The 16,498-nt window shown below is 40.1% G+C and overlaps 1 protein-coding gene and 1 long non-coding RNA gene across 8 annotated transcripts; one reads left to right on the top strand and one right to left on the bottom strand.

Annotated features, from left to right (window-relative positions):
• Positions 1–252: 252 nt before the first annotated feature.
• Positions 253–16,471, bottom strand: LOC125763019 (vesicular glutamate transporter 3). 7 transcript variants are annotated; one of them, XM_049425717.1, is made up of 5 exons: positions 16,379–16,471; positions 15,309–15,651; positions 4,887–5,598; positions 2,727–4,048; positions 253–2,660 (listed from the first exon to the last, which is right to left on the bottom strand). In XM_049425717.1, the coding sequence occupies exons 3-5, from the start codon at positions 4,957–4,959 to the stop codon at positions 2,433–2,435; spliced, it is 1,623 nt and encodes a 540-aa protein (XP_049281674.1). In that variant the 5' UTR covers positions 4,960–5,598; positions 15,309–15,651; positions 16,379–16,471; the 3' UTR covers positions 253–2,432. The 7 variants fall into 7 exon arrangements, with proteins under 7 accessions (XP_049281674.1, XP_049281679.1, XP_049281673.1 ...); XM_049425722.1 differs by lacking the exon at positions 16,379–16,471 and adding an exon at positions 4,494–4,725 and having other exon boundaries at positions 15,309–15,783; XM_049425716.1 differs by lacking the exon at positions 16,379–16,471 and having other exon boundaries at positions 15,309–15,783.
• LOC125763027 (uncharacterized) lies at positions 13,673–14,358 on the top strand. Its single transcript, XR_007418297.1, has 2 exons — positions 13,673–13,786; positions 13,858–14,358. It is a non-coding gene; the product is annotated as an uncharacterized LOC125763027 (long non-coding RNA).
• Positions 16,472–16,498: the final 27 nt, after the last annotated feature.

The raw sequence follows: 16,498 nt of genomic DNA, 5'->3' as shown, positions 1-16,498 counted from the left end.
CTTTTCTCTTGATGCATTACGCGTAGAGTATAGATCAATCTTCTGTACATGGCAATAATATGATACTAACGGCCATTAGTGGCAGATTTCCAATGCTGCACAATGATCACATACGTATAAAGAACAGATGTAGAAAGATGGTTTATATTACCTCCACTTGTTTCATTAATAAAATTTAAATAAAGCGATAGTGTATCGCTCACTCCTCCGTTCTTTCGTTTACATTTCAAATTACACATCAACTTATGCAAGTATGTTTGTGCTCTATATGTTTTGCAATGTTTCTATATATTTTTCATCTGTTTCTTCCTTTCTCTATTTATATGCTTCTATTTCTTTTCTTTTTTTCACACGTTTGAGTTTCATTTTATCGGTCTAGCGAACCGAAGGTTAGTCATACATAATGTATCCAATCTGCTGCAAGATGATTTAATAACTCTAAACATAGCTATTGCTATTATTCATAAGTTCTAAGGTATTACATAAGGTAATAATCCGAAGGATGTTCGTGTTTTTTTTTTGTATTTGTTTCAGTTATTATTTTGCGACCGTTAGCTATTCACTTGAAACTTTTGACTGAGATCACAAATTGGTACCAACTGCATCGTTAGTGTACTGATTTAACATCAACCATAACGTCACCATAAAGGATCGGAGTTTATAGTTATCCACCTTTATACAACTACTCGACTAACGCGTGCACCATTTAACCTATCGAGTGTTTCTCGAGAATGTGATCAACCATTATGAGAAGATGTTTTTGTTTTTTTTTCTGAACTTCCACAACTTGGTTCATTTTAAAGTTTAGTCTTACATTTTAGTACGGAAAGTTTATAATGCAACGTACAGGCTTCCCTACCCTTTCTTTCCTATTTCCTACTAGGATGAAAAGTATCCCTTACCATACTACTAAAACGGGGGATGTTCTCTCTTTTGTTTGTCATATAGGCACGTATAGTTTAACAGAGTTCCCATAAGAGGGAGGGAGAGAACAGTAAAGGTCGATGTTGAATACACAGATATGGATAACTGTATGTCTTGTACATACTACCCCACGTTGGCATTCGATATTATGGAACTGTTTGCTGCTTATTGTCGGTGCAAAATTGCAACAATAAGACAACGAATGGCGGCCAGTGGTATGATAACAAATTCAGTGTGATTAACTCCCCATCTACTTCTTCTTGGCGTAACGACGGGTGAGGTCATGCCGGCCATATCTGGCTTACGAGACTTATTTTTACCACGTAGCTGGATAGTCAGTCCTTCCTACGGGGGGACGGTCCGGATGGGATTTGATCCCCAGTCCTGCCGTGTGGATCGGCACCGTTTATCACATAAACCATCGGACCGCCCCATTAACTCCCCATCCCGTTCCTTATTTGCTTGTTTCTATCATCTATCGTAGATGTGCACTCATCCTTACGCCTAAAGTAATTATAATGCTGTCTGGTTACTGAAACAAAGTACTACAACTAAACAAACAAAATAGATAGAGTAACGCAATAAAGGAAATAACGTACAGTAAATAATAACTGACAAAAGAAATCAACAACTGCAACAAAAAGAACTCTCGATGGATCGTCGCTTACACAAAGAATAGCTATCCTTAAGTGTTAACTAAAGATACTTAAAAATACGCTCATCTGCTCTGCTGCTGGCAATGTAAAAAAGGTAAACTTTACACAACTTTGCACATATGTGTGCATGCGTATGTGTGTGTGTGCGCTGTTCCTACCCATTTCCTAAGAAGTATGTGGCCGCTAAACTTATTTTTGTCAATGCACTTCTTACATTTTAGCGAAAGGAGTAGCAAAATGTAGTATGCACCAATGTGTTATGTTAACGATAAACTACCTAGTTTAGGGCCAGTCGAATACTATAGTCAATAACGCATGACACGGTAGCTTCAAGTCTCGACTAAATCAAACCTCTCTGTATAAGAAGGCCAGATTTCAAATCTAGTTCAGCAATATTGACCACCGCCAGAATTCTATTGTGATTTCGGTTATAACATTCTTCATTTTTCTCCTTCTTATTTCTCCATTTTACATACAAATATACTGCACAAACTTCCAATCACACGCACACACACAAACACACGTTTCCGTTCTAAGTTTTCCCTGATTTCCTGTTTCATTTCACATCCATATCTTAACGGTTTCTTTCTCTTTCTCTTTCTCTCCCTATCTCTCTTTCTCTCCTTTCGTTTCATTATCGAATTAATCACATATTTCTTCCCTCACTAACGTATTACATATCTAGTGCTCTTCCGGATCAGTTTTAATTAAAATTTAAGTGGAATTTTTGTTACAACTTCCCATCACTCGTCTTATAAGTATCTTTTGTTTAACAATATTTGTTGTCACGAGTGCAAAGAAAACCGAAACACGGTACAATATCGTATCGATCAGTAGTGTCCCTTCCATTCTTCAATCGTCGTCTTCATCGTCGTCGTCAAATTTGAGGCCTGGTTCAACCTTAATCATTGGCTGGTTGGCAATCACGGCCGAATCATCCGAAGATGTTATTTCCGGATCGGGAACGGGATAGTTCCATGATTGTATCTCCGCCGTTCCAAACACCTGGTAGATAAGGTACGTACTGATCGCCACCACCGACGATACTCCAAACACGTGCAACCACTGGTTAATGTTTTGCTGTGGAGAAAAGATAGAGCATTAAAACGTGTTTTTCTTTCCACAAGACAAGTGAACTGGACGTACCGAATCAGTCACCATGAAACCGGTAACGAGCGGCTGTAGAAAGGAAGCGGTCATGTGGATGGTCTGAGCAAATGCCAGCACAGGTCCGGCCAAGTTCGGGGCAATGTCGACGATGTTAGCCATTGCGCCTGCATACGACGCCGTGATGAAGGTTACTGCGACAAACCACAATATCAGCACCGTCACAATCTGGTAGCCTAGGTAGCCAACCAGCAGCACCAGCACACCCGGCACGATCTGGGACAAGGCGGTAAACAGCTTGCGGACGTTGGTAAGTGTAAGCGTCTTATGATCCATCAGCAGATCCGCTACGTAACAGAACAGTACAGATGACAGATAGGAGCAGAGGAATGGCGCACCGGACAGTAACCCGTTCTGCTGTATGTCGAAGCAGAAGATCTTCTGCATGTACTCCGGCCCGGACATGATGAACGTGTAGTGCACCCAAATGCGTCCGAACGTGGTCAGTCCGATCGCCCACACCGGCATCGAGGTGAAGATGCGACGCCACGGTACGCGCATTCCCTGTCCATTCTTAATATCCTCGCTCACATTTAGCTCGATGTACTCCAGCTCTTCGGGTGTGATGCGCGGATGCTCCTGGGGTGTGTTGTAGGCGAGCAGATACCAAAACACGCACCAAACCATACCGATCGTACCAGTCGTGTAGAATACCTGTCGCCAGCCAAAATGGGCAATGATGAAACCGCACAGCGGATATGTCAACCCAATGCCGATGCTAAACCCCTGGAAGCTGCTCATGAACCGACTTCGCTCGACCGGAGGTATCCAGTAGCCTACGATGGCGTACATGGCCGGCCAGGTAAGCCCACTAGCGAAGCCCTGCACCGATCGTAGCAGTATCACGGCACCGTAATGCAAATCCGCAGCGTGCGGTATAAGCAAACTGCAAGCTGCCGTGAGGAATTGGGACCATCCGAACACATTCTTGGTGCCAAAATACTGTGTGGCCACACCACCAACTACTTGCGACAGTACGTAGCACCAGTAGAAGGATGATTTGATGACGGCCTGCACGGTCGAGTCCCAGTCAAACTTGATATCATCGATGAAGGCAGGTCCATCCAGCAGCACGGTTGTGGTTGCGTTGGCCATCGAAAGCGTGTAGTTGTAATCGTCACCCTCTTCCAGTAAGGGTACAGAGCTATCTCCCGTGTTGCAGTGATCGTTGCCGGTAGAGTTCGAGCTGGGATCCTGTACCATTGCCACCAGGGCAAAGTTGATATCGTTCCGCATTACGAACGATACCAGAAACCCGGACCAGGATAGAAAGTACAGCACCAAGCGGGCCGGAATGCGATCTGTGAGGGTGTAAAAGAATTGTACATTATTATGAATGCTTTTTTGGGGGTTATCAAATACGTTCAAATCAATCAAAATACAACCAAAATCAAATTGACACACAACATTCCCTGTCACATGATCGTTGATCGATCGAGAGATCTAAGTTTTAATCGTTAATAAACTATTCTTTAGTGTTGTGTAAATAAAAAATAAGCAAATTGTTAAAATTAAAGTGATTTAGTGTGTGAAATGTGTGAACCCTACTAAAGACACAATTACACATGCGTCCAATATGTAATTTAAAATGTTAAATTTGCCGTAAGCATTCCGATTAGTAATCGTTTTATGTTAGTTTATTCCACAGCCCGCCTCATGCACCCCACACACTTCAGTAAGTAATATTGTTATGCTCAATTAGCCCACTAAATAATACTTCATTTGATTACATGAAACCGTGCTAACCTTTGTCGCGGATACGTGTACGTTCTGTTTCCATTTTATCGGTTGAGATTCACTAAGCAATGTCGTTTTTGTTTGGCTTATCGTACACGCTTGATAGCACTTTATGAATGCAAAAATAGTATATTTTTTGGCATATATTTTCTATTTTTTTTTTCATATATTCCATCACTTCACTTTCCCACTTCAGAACAAACGACGACCCGTACTCCTTTAGGTCAGTAGCTTTCGTGCGCTGAATGAGTGGATGAAAGGATGCGAAATGAGAATGATGATTGAGATGTAACAATAACAAAAAACACGCATACAACGGACACAGTATGTATCGCATTTCGACCTTGGCCCACATTTCGAACTTAAGCCACTGTATTACCATCTACAGGGAAAGCAACTTACCACAAATCGCCCGGAAGCATCCCACTTTCGGCATTTTCGGTTTCGGCAAGAAGTTAACTTCCTTTTCATCCATGGTGACAATTTAAGCACGTGCCAAATACTTCCAGAAACTAAGCAGCAAAACGATGAAAATAATTCGGCGCTACACAAAACCGCATAACATGCAGTATATATCAGTTGTTTCTTTCTTTTTTTTAACCAAATCGCTATCACAAAACAAAACCAGTGGAAGATTTTGATTTGGAAAATAAACTTAAAACACCAAAAACCTCCGTTAGAAAACCGTTGTGGAGGAAACGGGAATAATTAAGCAACACCAAAGTAAACAGGATGAATCGGCAATTTAAACACCGAATGATTGCCGACAGTGCCGATTTTGTGCCATTGGTAAAAATATTCTCGTGCCAATACCTCAGCGCTTCAAACACCGGCTCCACTTGTTTCGTTTGCTGTTTGCATAAGAAAATTGCACGTTTGCAGCTTTCGCAGTTGCTTCCAGCTGTATGATCACCAACGAATACATGCGCTCGCTAGCACACTTCGAAGGCCACTAAGGCCGATGGACTGATCGATCGATGAGAACGCTAACGGATCGATGCGGATCATGAAGGGATGCGCCAATGAAGCAGCAGGTTTGTCCTTTTCCAGTTGCAGGGCAGTTGAAGTTTAGCAGCTAGGCAGTCTCGCAGCAAGCAGAATGATGAATGTTTATCTGTTTGCAAAAAAAAATAATAGAAAAACAACAGTTAATGATACTTTTTCAAATTAATTTTCATTTTAATTTATGTTAAAAGTTTTTAGTTATTATATATTGTATACATTGTATGTATATTTCCTATATTGTTCTTGCCCCTTTACTCAGGGTCATAAATGATGATCCCAAAATGGAATTGACTATCGGTTGTGTTTTGCCTAGCAAGATGGATCGATTCGATTTCACAACCGAGCATAACATCGTTCCTAGATGTCGTACCAAATGTGTATCGTTACGCTCGAGAAACCATCTGCCGCGACCAATTCTTCCGAATCGATCATAGAATCCACCAACCGCGTAACCGAAACAAACGATACGATTCAATGTGCTTGACCTATGAGTCTATGATATGCGTTTAATTGCTGCGAAGAAAGAACAAAAAATAGCGGATTGACGACTATGTGAATGATTAAATGTGTGAAAATGTGTGGACAGCACTTTAATATGGTATCAATTAATCGCTCTTGCTATGGATCCAGTATAGGTTTCACAAGCGTGAAGGAAAATGAATCTAGAAAACTACATATGACATAAATGATTATGACCTCGCGATCGACGGACATGGGTGTACGCGTTACAGTCACGTAAATAAAAACAAAAGTTCAATACACTAACGGTCCCTTTCCCGTACGGAGAGCTCAAACAACCGATATTATCGTTATCTGTTCACCATCTACGCCATCAGAGTCGTCGTCGCCGTCATTCGCTGTCGTCGCGTGTCTCCACTGGAGGGTTTCTGAGCTCTTAATTGAAACCATTAAAATGCTCAATCGGGTAAGAGCGAAATGATTAAGAAGTCATCACAAATCGATTGATTCAAAAAAACCGACCAACCGCTCGCTGACTTTCGCAGAATATCGACGAAACTGGAAACAGAGTACATTTTCTTCAGTGTCATTGAAGTTTCCCGAAAGTGTATTATTACTACAACTAATTGGGTAAAACATTTATGGGTTTTCGCTCCAAAAGACTTGGTAATGTCTCTTTTAAAACAGCCATAAGGCATTCAAGGGTTTGCAAGCGGAAAGCATACAGTATGCGTTCCATCATCACGAGTCGCCTTGAGCTTCGCATTCCTTTCCCAGGCGATGCGATGCGTGCGAGAAGCGTCCGAGAACTATTCCAAAAGATAATAATTCTACACACTTGTTTGTTCCATTCCACTCCACGCACCTTATTACCCCTTGCCTCACACTATCACTATTGGCATGATTTTAAATGCAATGATATGCGCTATTATGCAGCTGCCCGTTACACTCACGTGTTCGGTCATTATTTGCGTACCCACAGTGATGGTGATGGTTCCTCGCTTCCACCAGTGAACATCGAAATTAAATGTTTGTCAACAGAGAGCGCGGTCATTTGGAATTCGCACAAAGCGCGCAAACTAGCTTTTGCTTACGAGTTTCATTTTGAAACACCGCCAATTGGCATTCAGTAACGCTGCACTTCCGCCTCACGAGACAATCAATATGCAAGCTAATGCTTTTTGCTGCAAAAAAGGGTGATTTACCTTATAGCACCTTCTAGAGAAGAATGGGTAAGAGAGGACAGGATCGTGTAAACAGCTGACAAGGTGTAATAGTGGTACGACGGGGGAATCAGTTGTCCCCAGCTGTCACCATATTGTGTGTGCAGGGCACATCACAACAATTGGAAAACAATTACAAGTTAACAAACAAGCGGGAAAAGATCACACTGGACTAAACCTAAACCATGGGATGTTTTGTTGGGAAAATGGTCCCTAGCGATCGGAGTTGCCACCCGTGTTGTGTAAACAAACATTCAAATTGGTTGAAATAAGCAGATAATAGCACGTGCTACCATATACGTCACAAACCTTATCGTTACATGTAAGCTGAAACCATTCCTTTGTACTGAAATATGTAAGTAGCAGCACTTATTGTTTGTTTTAGGATAATTTTTCCTTCGGGAGAGTACCTATTTGGATTCTTTTTTTAACTCTCAATGGTTACATAAAACAAAAAAAAAGATTTGGCCCTAAAAATGATTTCAATCATGATAACAAGATACTACTATTTTGTGATTTAGTGATAAGGGTGTTAACGTCGTTAGTTTTTAGACGATAGGATCGTATATCAAATTCCATCTGTATCGTATCCATGTCCGCAGGATTGAGGATAGTCTGGCTACAGGTAAATAAAATCTAGAAAATCTGCCACGTCACACGAACTCTTGAAGTTATGGTACCACAAAAGAAGAAGTCTTGTTAGCCGGTCTTTACACGATATATCTTTAACTCGCATTTCAACCATTCCTGGAGGTCTGACTGTAAAGCAATTTGATGACCATATAATGGCAGGTATGATACAGGATTAAACTATCTGTTCATCAAATTTACCTATAGGTGGAAAGGCATTTCTCTCCAGTAGCTTGGGTACAACTTTGTAAAACTTCGATAGCGACCACAGTTAGGAGAAATCCAGAAGTAGATCATCAAAACTAATAAACTTTTTAGTCGATTAATAAATAAATTACTGTGAATTAAGGCTAGTAATGTTTGCGATTCCTCAATTTAGTAATCTGTACTCTGTACTTTGCCAGTACCAGAATAACAAAGCACTAAGGTACCAAGGAATAGTAGTACAGTTGGGATTAAAAATTTCAACAAATTATTACTCAGATGCTGGATAACGAATTTTGTATTGTTTGTCCCATATACAAAAAGAGAGATAAGTTTCAATTTAGAAGGAATTCAGATGTTACGGTGTTCGATACCGTTCACAAAATATTCTTAATTCAACTGTAGATTATAGCGTAGATAAAGAATCAATAGCTCCTGTTCTACGATTTTTTTTGGAAAGGATTAAAGCCACCTAAAATTACATAGCTAGGTAAACTATACGTCGAAACTAGCACTTTCAAAGACGATCACACTTTACAGACTTATACGAATGACAATGATCACCATGCTAGGTGTTGTTGGATGGGGAAGTCTCAAACCCTTCTACCAACATCGAAGTTCTGGACCAAAACACCTATCAGAAAGATCAAAGAAAAGGCTTTAAACCACACAAATCCTCCCATTATTCACATACGCCTCTGAGTCATAGACTCTGTCCATAGTCGAGTTTCGTTCAAGAGTAAAAATCTTTGAAGAATTCCTATCCAATGGATAAAGATCATTGGAAGAAACATTTGGTAATTGACCGCCTTTACCGTAAGCGGTGTCAGAACTTCTGAAGCAGGTCAAAATTTGCTTTTCATCGCGGTAAAGCGGTTTTTCAGCGCTCCTTTTTGCTTTTATAATACCACCGCTAATTCGAAATATCTAAATAGACAATTTGCACCTACTATTCATAATGTCGTGAATCACCCAAATCCACCACAAGTGGTGCAATCGGTTAGTCGTGAATCTTCCACGCCATTTTACAGGGTTAACGCACTTCCTCCACAGATACCGTGGAATCTTCTTGATCAAAAAAAAAAGCTGAACAATCCACGCTGGACATAAAGCTTAATCTTGCTCGCGTTACTGGGCCAACAAGTTGCAGAGATATATCTATCCGATTAGTACCGTTTAGAACGGAACGATATGGGAACAAAACGGGCTTTTCCCGTGCGCCATCAATAGTGAGGTGTGAATTGTCGTCACCGCTTTCGCAGGGAAAAAAGCTTCCGTTTCCACAGAGGGAACAGTGGATGATTTATTGCATTTATAGTATATGTGGCCATGCACATGCTACATCGTTGCTACAAAGTTGTGAAATATTGCCAACTGAGAAAAAAGGGGGAGGCAAAACACAAGGCTCATCCATTCCCGTCTACCAGGCGCCATAATCACTACCGAGTAGGTTAGTACAAAAGTGTGATGATTTTTCCACAATGAAGTGTACGTAAGTATTTCCTTGTGTTAAAGTTAGCAATGACAATTTTTTATTCGTGGTGACGAAAGTGGCGAAAAAGTCCTTTAAAATAGAATGGGAACAAAACACATTTGGACGGACAAGTTGAAATACATCCAGTTCACTAATCTGACCGTGTAACACACAAAAAACAGGGCAGACCTGAATGTGGTGTCCTTTGCCAATAAAGTGATCATTTATCCACTTCAAACATTAGCGACACTTTAGCGTCAACCCACACGCAAACGCATATTTAGCATGCTCCAGAATAGATGAAGGAGGACACATACCGACCTCCTACGTCGAATCACATCACCCTCCACAGTCTTATCATTTGACACAAACACACTAGCCTGAATTCAACTTTTATGTTTGATTTCTTCTAGTGCTGCTGCTGCTGCTGCTGCTGGCCTCATTTGAAGGCACACAGTCGTTGAGTACACTTACCGAACTAACCGTGTAGAGGAAAGGAAACATTCAACCGTACACAAATCACATTGCACCATATTCTTTCAAAATGCGTATCGGATTCAAGAACCGGCTTTTTTGAACAACTTTTGCCAACTGCTGGTCACCTGCAAAAGCCGGCCAAACTTTCGTCGGACTGGTTGAATGGAGGTAGTTTCATTACGTTTGTCGTGTCCTGCGCTTCGGATACCGGTTTGTCGGTGATTCTGTTACGTTTTTTTTGTTGTCACCAACCCATTTACATAGCATTAGCATCGAGCACCGATCGGAAGCACCTTCTTCACACGCTGAAGGACGGATTTAATCGAAAGCGAATAAACACATGCAACAGCAAATGCACGATCGACGTGTTGACCTTCAAAAACAGTATCAGTCAAGGCGAATGGAAATGGAAAGAAGAAGTTTAAAATTCCCTCTCTGCTGGAGCAGCGCTTTCGGGACATTAAAATTGCGTCACTTTTTTCCTGTAGAACAGGAAGAAATGATTGCGAGTGGTTGATCTGTTGACAAAAAGTTGTTTGTTTAGGCGGGACAAACCCCGAAAAAAAATCCCGGCGAACTTTCATGATATGGTACAAGCCCCATGCTGGTCGATTCTTCATTTTATAGGCTTAACTTAACGCTTTAGGAGTTTGATTTTATGGGCTTCTTTGTAACAAGGTAGAAACATAAACAGTTTTTTTTATGACACTGCGCTACAGATCGTGAGAAAATTTACTTAAAAATATAATCAAACTTGAATCTAAACACGTTTGAATTGTGTTTTGTTTTCGATTCGTGAAGGTAAATGAACTCTTGCGAATTTCACACGGCGATTGGAATTGCTTTGACGTCATCGGTACACATCAAAAGCTAAATATTAACAAACCTCTACTATGACAAAATATTATTTTTTAAGCACTTTGATACTTGTTCATTGATTTATAAATTGACATTTTACCATGGCCCAGAATGGTACAACAGAGGAAGTAGTTATCCTTCGATTTTAAACAAGACTTGTACATACATCAATCGAGGATAGCAACCGAATGAAGTCTCATTGATATACAATTGTCTATCGATCGTTTAACGATCGAATGAGGTTTGGGGTTTGACTCAAACCAAATGTGTCTTATTTTATGATAATGCGTAATTAATAGCACATAATTTCAAAACATGGCGCCGATTTTTTTTACATGGAAGGACAAATTTAGTGAAAAGCCCTAGTATTCTATGCAAGATGTTTTCGTTTTCTAATAAACGAATAAATTACAACGCATAGACCACGTTGCAAAAAGGGTTGTGAAATCATTGCCCGCGCCCATATGTGTTTTGGCACCTATTTTTTTAATGTGTGTCTGAACATAGTTTTTCATGTCTAATGCACGTTCGATCGAACATTCAGCCTTCAGCTTCCCATTCTATCTACCAGCGTCCTGATAACGTTCATATGTGTCGTTTGAGGTACTACTACCCTTCCTCGTTATTCTCGTTATCACACTTCCATGTGCAATCCCATGTTCAACACTTATTGAAACAGCCGGCATTCGCTAAATCTTATCAACTATGTCAGGTCAGATGCGCAACGACACGACACGGCTGCTCGCGAAATGAATGGTCTGAACATTGTTAACCAATTTGTCGGAAATTAATAGCTTAGCTAGTAACATATTTCAAATAATTGAAAACAATTATTTCGCATTAAAATGTTCATTAAAAGAAGGTTTGAACTTAATCGTCTATTCTTCGCCATTTTTGTGTTTAAAGCAACTTTACAGCCTCATGGTCTTGTACTTCGACGTACGATCTAACAAACCGAATGTTGTGCATACTACAAAGGACCAACGATCCCAACAACAACACAGGGAATAATCGAAATGTAGTGAGCGTGATTATATGTCATGACCTTAGTGTCAATCGTTAAGTCAAATAGAAAGTAAACAAATGTCAGCAGAGCGAGCACGTGTTGCATCAACATAGAATTATTAAGGACGATGGGTTTTTCTTTTTAATTGTAATTAAATAGTTAACATTTGCGTACAAGTTATTGATCTTTCCATGTAAGAAATCGTAAACAAAAAATGAATCCAAAAATCAAGTTACTGATAATTACTGTCCAATGTCCGAAGGATGAAAGTTTCTTCCTCCGTACCTGGAAAGGTGCCAAGCAATGGAATAGATCATAGAATATTAATGTAATAATGAACATTAAATGTATGTCTATTCGATGCTTTCTGGTTTAAAAAATTTGGCGATCGTGGATTGATATCCTGATTGCTGGTATATCCTTTTGTTGGTTTATTCAAACATATTGTACTTTTGTTTAATTTTTAATTCACCAATAGAACTGTAGCCAGATAGAGCAAATTAAAGCTGCATGGCGAATATTCTGAATCCTGGAATTACACTTTCTTTTGCAATGTCATCATTATGCTGCTGATGTGGAATGGCAACACGGTGCTCAGCCACTGTGTGTGTGTTTGCAAAACTGTTTTGTCAACACACTTATTAGCATCATGGACGGCTATCACGTTTCATACAAAAAAAAAGTGGCAAAACCACACTAAACAAACGCAACAACAAATGCGGCACTTTCTGTTGCTTTGGCACAAAAAATTCCTCCAAATGATTGAGTGAGTCAAAGAGTGCGCTGTTTTTCTGAATCTACTTCTTCTACTCGACCTTGGATTTCTTTGCCTCAAATGATTGAGGATATCTATTACTTGTATTACTCATAACTGAACAGTTGGCACTGCGTTTCGGGTTCTTAGTCAGGTCAAGATATGCACCCAGGCCGTATGCGTGTTGTTAAATCATTATACTTTCGACTAAAGTATTAAATAAGCTACCACTTAACATGCACAGTTTAACACTTACTGCACAGTAACTTTCATGGTTTGAGTTAGCTTTTCATAATTCATTTCATTAAAGAATGCTCGCAATATTTACGCTGGAAACCACAGAATTTCACAAAGATTCATAATGGTGTAACGCGGTTAAGCTTCCACCAAAACCAAAACCGGGTAATACTATGAAAACAAGTAAAAGTACACACTTTATGTTACATCACACGCTTACTAGATTGCATACACAAATAAGAGCCTGTTTAGGTAAATAGACCTTCGGGCAGACTTACTTCTGTCCCACACACAAATGCTACAAATCTAATCCAAATCACCAAAAACAAAAAAAAACTCAAATTCACTACCTCCAGACAAGAACAGTCCATCCGTAGTAACGGCAAACACCGGTCGAATTATTTCCGCGGACGCGTACTAACGCAACGATGCTAACGCGCGAGTTGTCAACAATCAACTGGCTTTCCAATGCCGGTGTGCGTTGGACAACCTGGAGAGCTTTCCAGTGCTACGATTACTCACCCAAAGCAGAAGCGTATCGTGTCGGTGAGCCGCTCGTCCAAAGCGCACAACGTTTTTACGCAACGTGAGCAGAAAAAATACTAACAGCCAGTTGTAGCAACCGTAGTATAAACACACAACAACGTATCGCAGCATGTCACAGGCTCTCCGGCTTCGTGATGCTCTTTCTCTCTCTCTCTCTCTCTCTCGACAACATCACGATGTTCATTCATAGCTTGCCCAGACTGCATCTACTTCACTGGAAAACGGACTCTCGCAGGCGATTGCATGGCTATTATCGTTCAGGATGACTTGCGCTCGTTCTACAACAATTGTGTTTGTCCGCACGTTTGTACTAGTAGCAAACGAGTAGATTATACAATTGATGAGAAATGATAAACTTTATGTCTTGACATATCAAAAGAGCCATATTCATCATAAATAAATGATTTCAACAATTTTGAAATAACTTCTGTAAGCCGGTTACAACGTTGATAGTTGTCAAGCACAAAACTAATAAACTTGTTTAATTTATCCATTTGCAGCTTTCCGCTCATTTCTGCGTGCCTTTTTGTTCGCTGGCGCTCGCATACCGACAGATGACATCACAGAAGACGTTTTTATTTATTGCCCTGTGTGAAGTGGCTCAAATCTAGTAAAACTAGTCAAACTACAATGTTTTCCCCTTCGACAATAAGGTAAAAAGCGTGTGTCAAGTAAAATATTCTCACCGGGGAAACATTGTGCATTTTAGTTTTATCTTTATTTTGCATTTCTTTAAATGTCAGTCGCTTAAGAAATAGTTTTAGTGTTCTGTTATCGAAACGAGTTTGCGTGTGTTATTTCGTAGAGACGAAATCGATCTGTTGCGATCCAAACAAATGCTCCACTTTCCCACAACTCTGGTAAAAGATATGCGGCGTCACCATTTGCGGCATTCGATGATGGAATTGAATTTGTCAGCCCTTTTGTTTCGGATTTTGAATAGTTTTCCTCTATCCCATTTGTTCACGTTTCTAGTTTGCAATAAATGAACAATACCTTAACTTTCGCAGGTTTGAAGCAGCGCTGTGCCAGTATTATCCGGCACATTAAACATGATGACAAAATCGATAATCGTTCTGGCATCCAGCAGGATCTGCCTCGTTTTCCCCCATTACACTAACGTAATGCCGGTTCTCAAAGATTTTTTGCCGTTTGGTACGTGAAACTATGTTCCACAAGGAGGAAAAATGATAATGCAGGGAAGAAAACACATTTCATCACGTTCATCCCGGTTACGAATTTTATCTCGTCGTTCTACTTATTCATCATCAGAATTTCATCATCTTGAGTAAAGATTAAAATAACACCTGTTTAGTTTTTTTTGTTCCGAAACGAAACAATCCTAAGTCAATATAAAGCTGTATAAAAATACATATTTATTACCTTGGTGAACAAACCTCTGTACATTGGTATAAGGGAACACAAATTTCAATAAACGAACAACGAATCGAATAAATTATGCTGCATCATCCTGCGTGTATATGCAGCGAAATGAGAACGATATCCTGTTACGTGTTCCATGATAAGACGTTCAAAAGCTTGCTAGCTTTTCTGCTTCAAATATGCACAACCAACTGTAATGCGGGAGCACATTTTAGGACAATCGGATAAAATAGCAATGAATGATAAATGGATTGATCTATTTCGCAAATTTTTTTAGTCTCTACAGCAAACGACTACTCTACAGCAAAAGTCTTGGTGGTCGCCATGGTTTCAATGCACGAAACATTAGCTTACATTTGCCAATACGCATGATGTGTGAAGTACGGTACTTATTGTATCACTTTTCTATTCCCGTATCTGTTTCCCAGCCTTGCTGTCCCTGACCCGTATTTCTGGCCGTTCGACAACGTGAATCGAAGGTCACAAACGTAATATGATGTGTATCATTCAATCGTCAGCACATGGCTACAACTTCCACAAGGCGACATATATGTACATACATACATACCTATGCATTAACTTCCGCTATTGGCCAACATTGAAGCACCCTTTGCACCAGTCAGTCCACCAATCTCGACCTTCGGCATCCGGAACTGTTGTTTCGTTACGGTAACATTCGACCGTACGGATTTATTTCGAAGGCGCAGCACCGGAACGCTGGGACACGCTCGACAACTACTACCGGAAAACATGCTTCTGAGGATCTTCTTCCCTAGAAGTGTTATGTGTTCCGTGGAAAATTGTTTTCCAACTCAAGCACCCCCCGCAATTTCCGATCGAATACAGTTGTTTTTCACCACAAAACCGCGTTCAAGGTAAGCACTACACTCTCGTTATCACTGCGCCACTCGCTGTTAGCCATTGCACAACAAAACAAATCATTGATTAGAATCGGTTGGGAATTGCTTTTGTCGTACGTGTAATGCTTTTTTCAGCACACCCTTCGCCAGCTGAATGTACCAAACATCATCTGCTTTGCAGCAGCGCACGCACCCACTCCTTATCGTGATGACGCTTGTACACTTCGCACACACTCTCTAATGCTAATCAAACACTGCACAACGGTGCTGTCAATGGAAAGAAAATCGTACGGCATTTTCCGTGCAATTTGTTTTCATTCGAATTGGCACTCGATGTTTTGCGCAAAAATACTCGACTAACAAACGTGTGTAAACCAAACACTCGCGAATTACGCGAACACGCGGCTTGTCCAATCATCAGCGTGACGCGCTGATTAATAAATACAAGCATTCAGCAATTGTATGAGGAAATGTGAAGTAATAAAGTTCTTCTCTTCGTTCTTCAGTATATTTAGTATATTACAAAGCAAGTTTCTATGAGCTTAAAAAAATTCGATCATGCTATTAATTACAATGTTTAATAAACAATATTTTTACTAACAAAAATCACACGCAAGTAACCAACAATCACAATTCAAACGAAGAAAAGCGTTTGTACATCTGGTACCCTTACCCCATTCTGCAACACTTTAGCAAAGTTCCTACAAAAGAAGTTTCGCAGCAGTTTCAGTGCTTTAGAAAATTATTCTCTTTTTGATAAAAGTATAACTTCACTTACAATGGCAAACCTAAATTTCCACACACCCCAAAACAGTTTAACACATCCAAATGGAACGAAAAATATACCACAACAAACCGGAATGTCAATGCAATATCGGCTTTTTGTCTGCAAATTTTG

This window comes from Anopheles funestus, chromosome 2RL, assembly GCF_943734845.2.
Source record: "Anopheles funestus chromosome 2RL, idAnoFuneDA-416_04, whole genome shotgun sequence".
Classification (NCBI taxonomy): Eukaryota; Metazoa; Arthropoda; class Insecta; order Diptera; family Culicidae; genus Anopheles; species Anopheles funestus.
The sequence above is the reverse complement of the archived record's forward strand: the minus strand, read 5'-3'. Positions and strand labels throughout refer to the sequence as shown.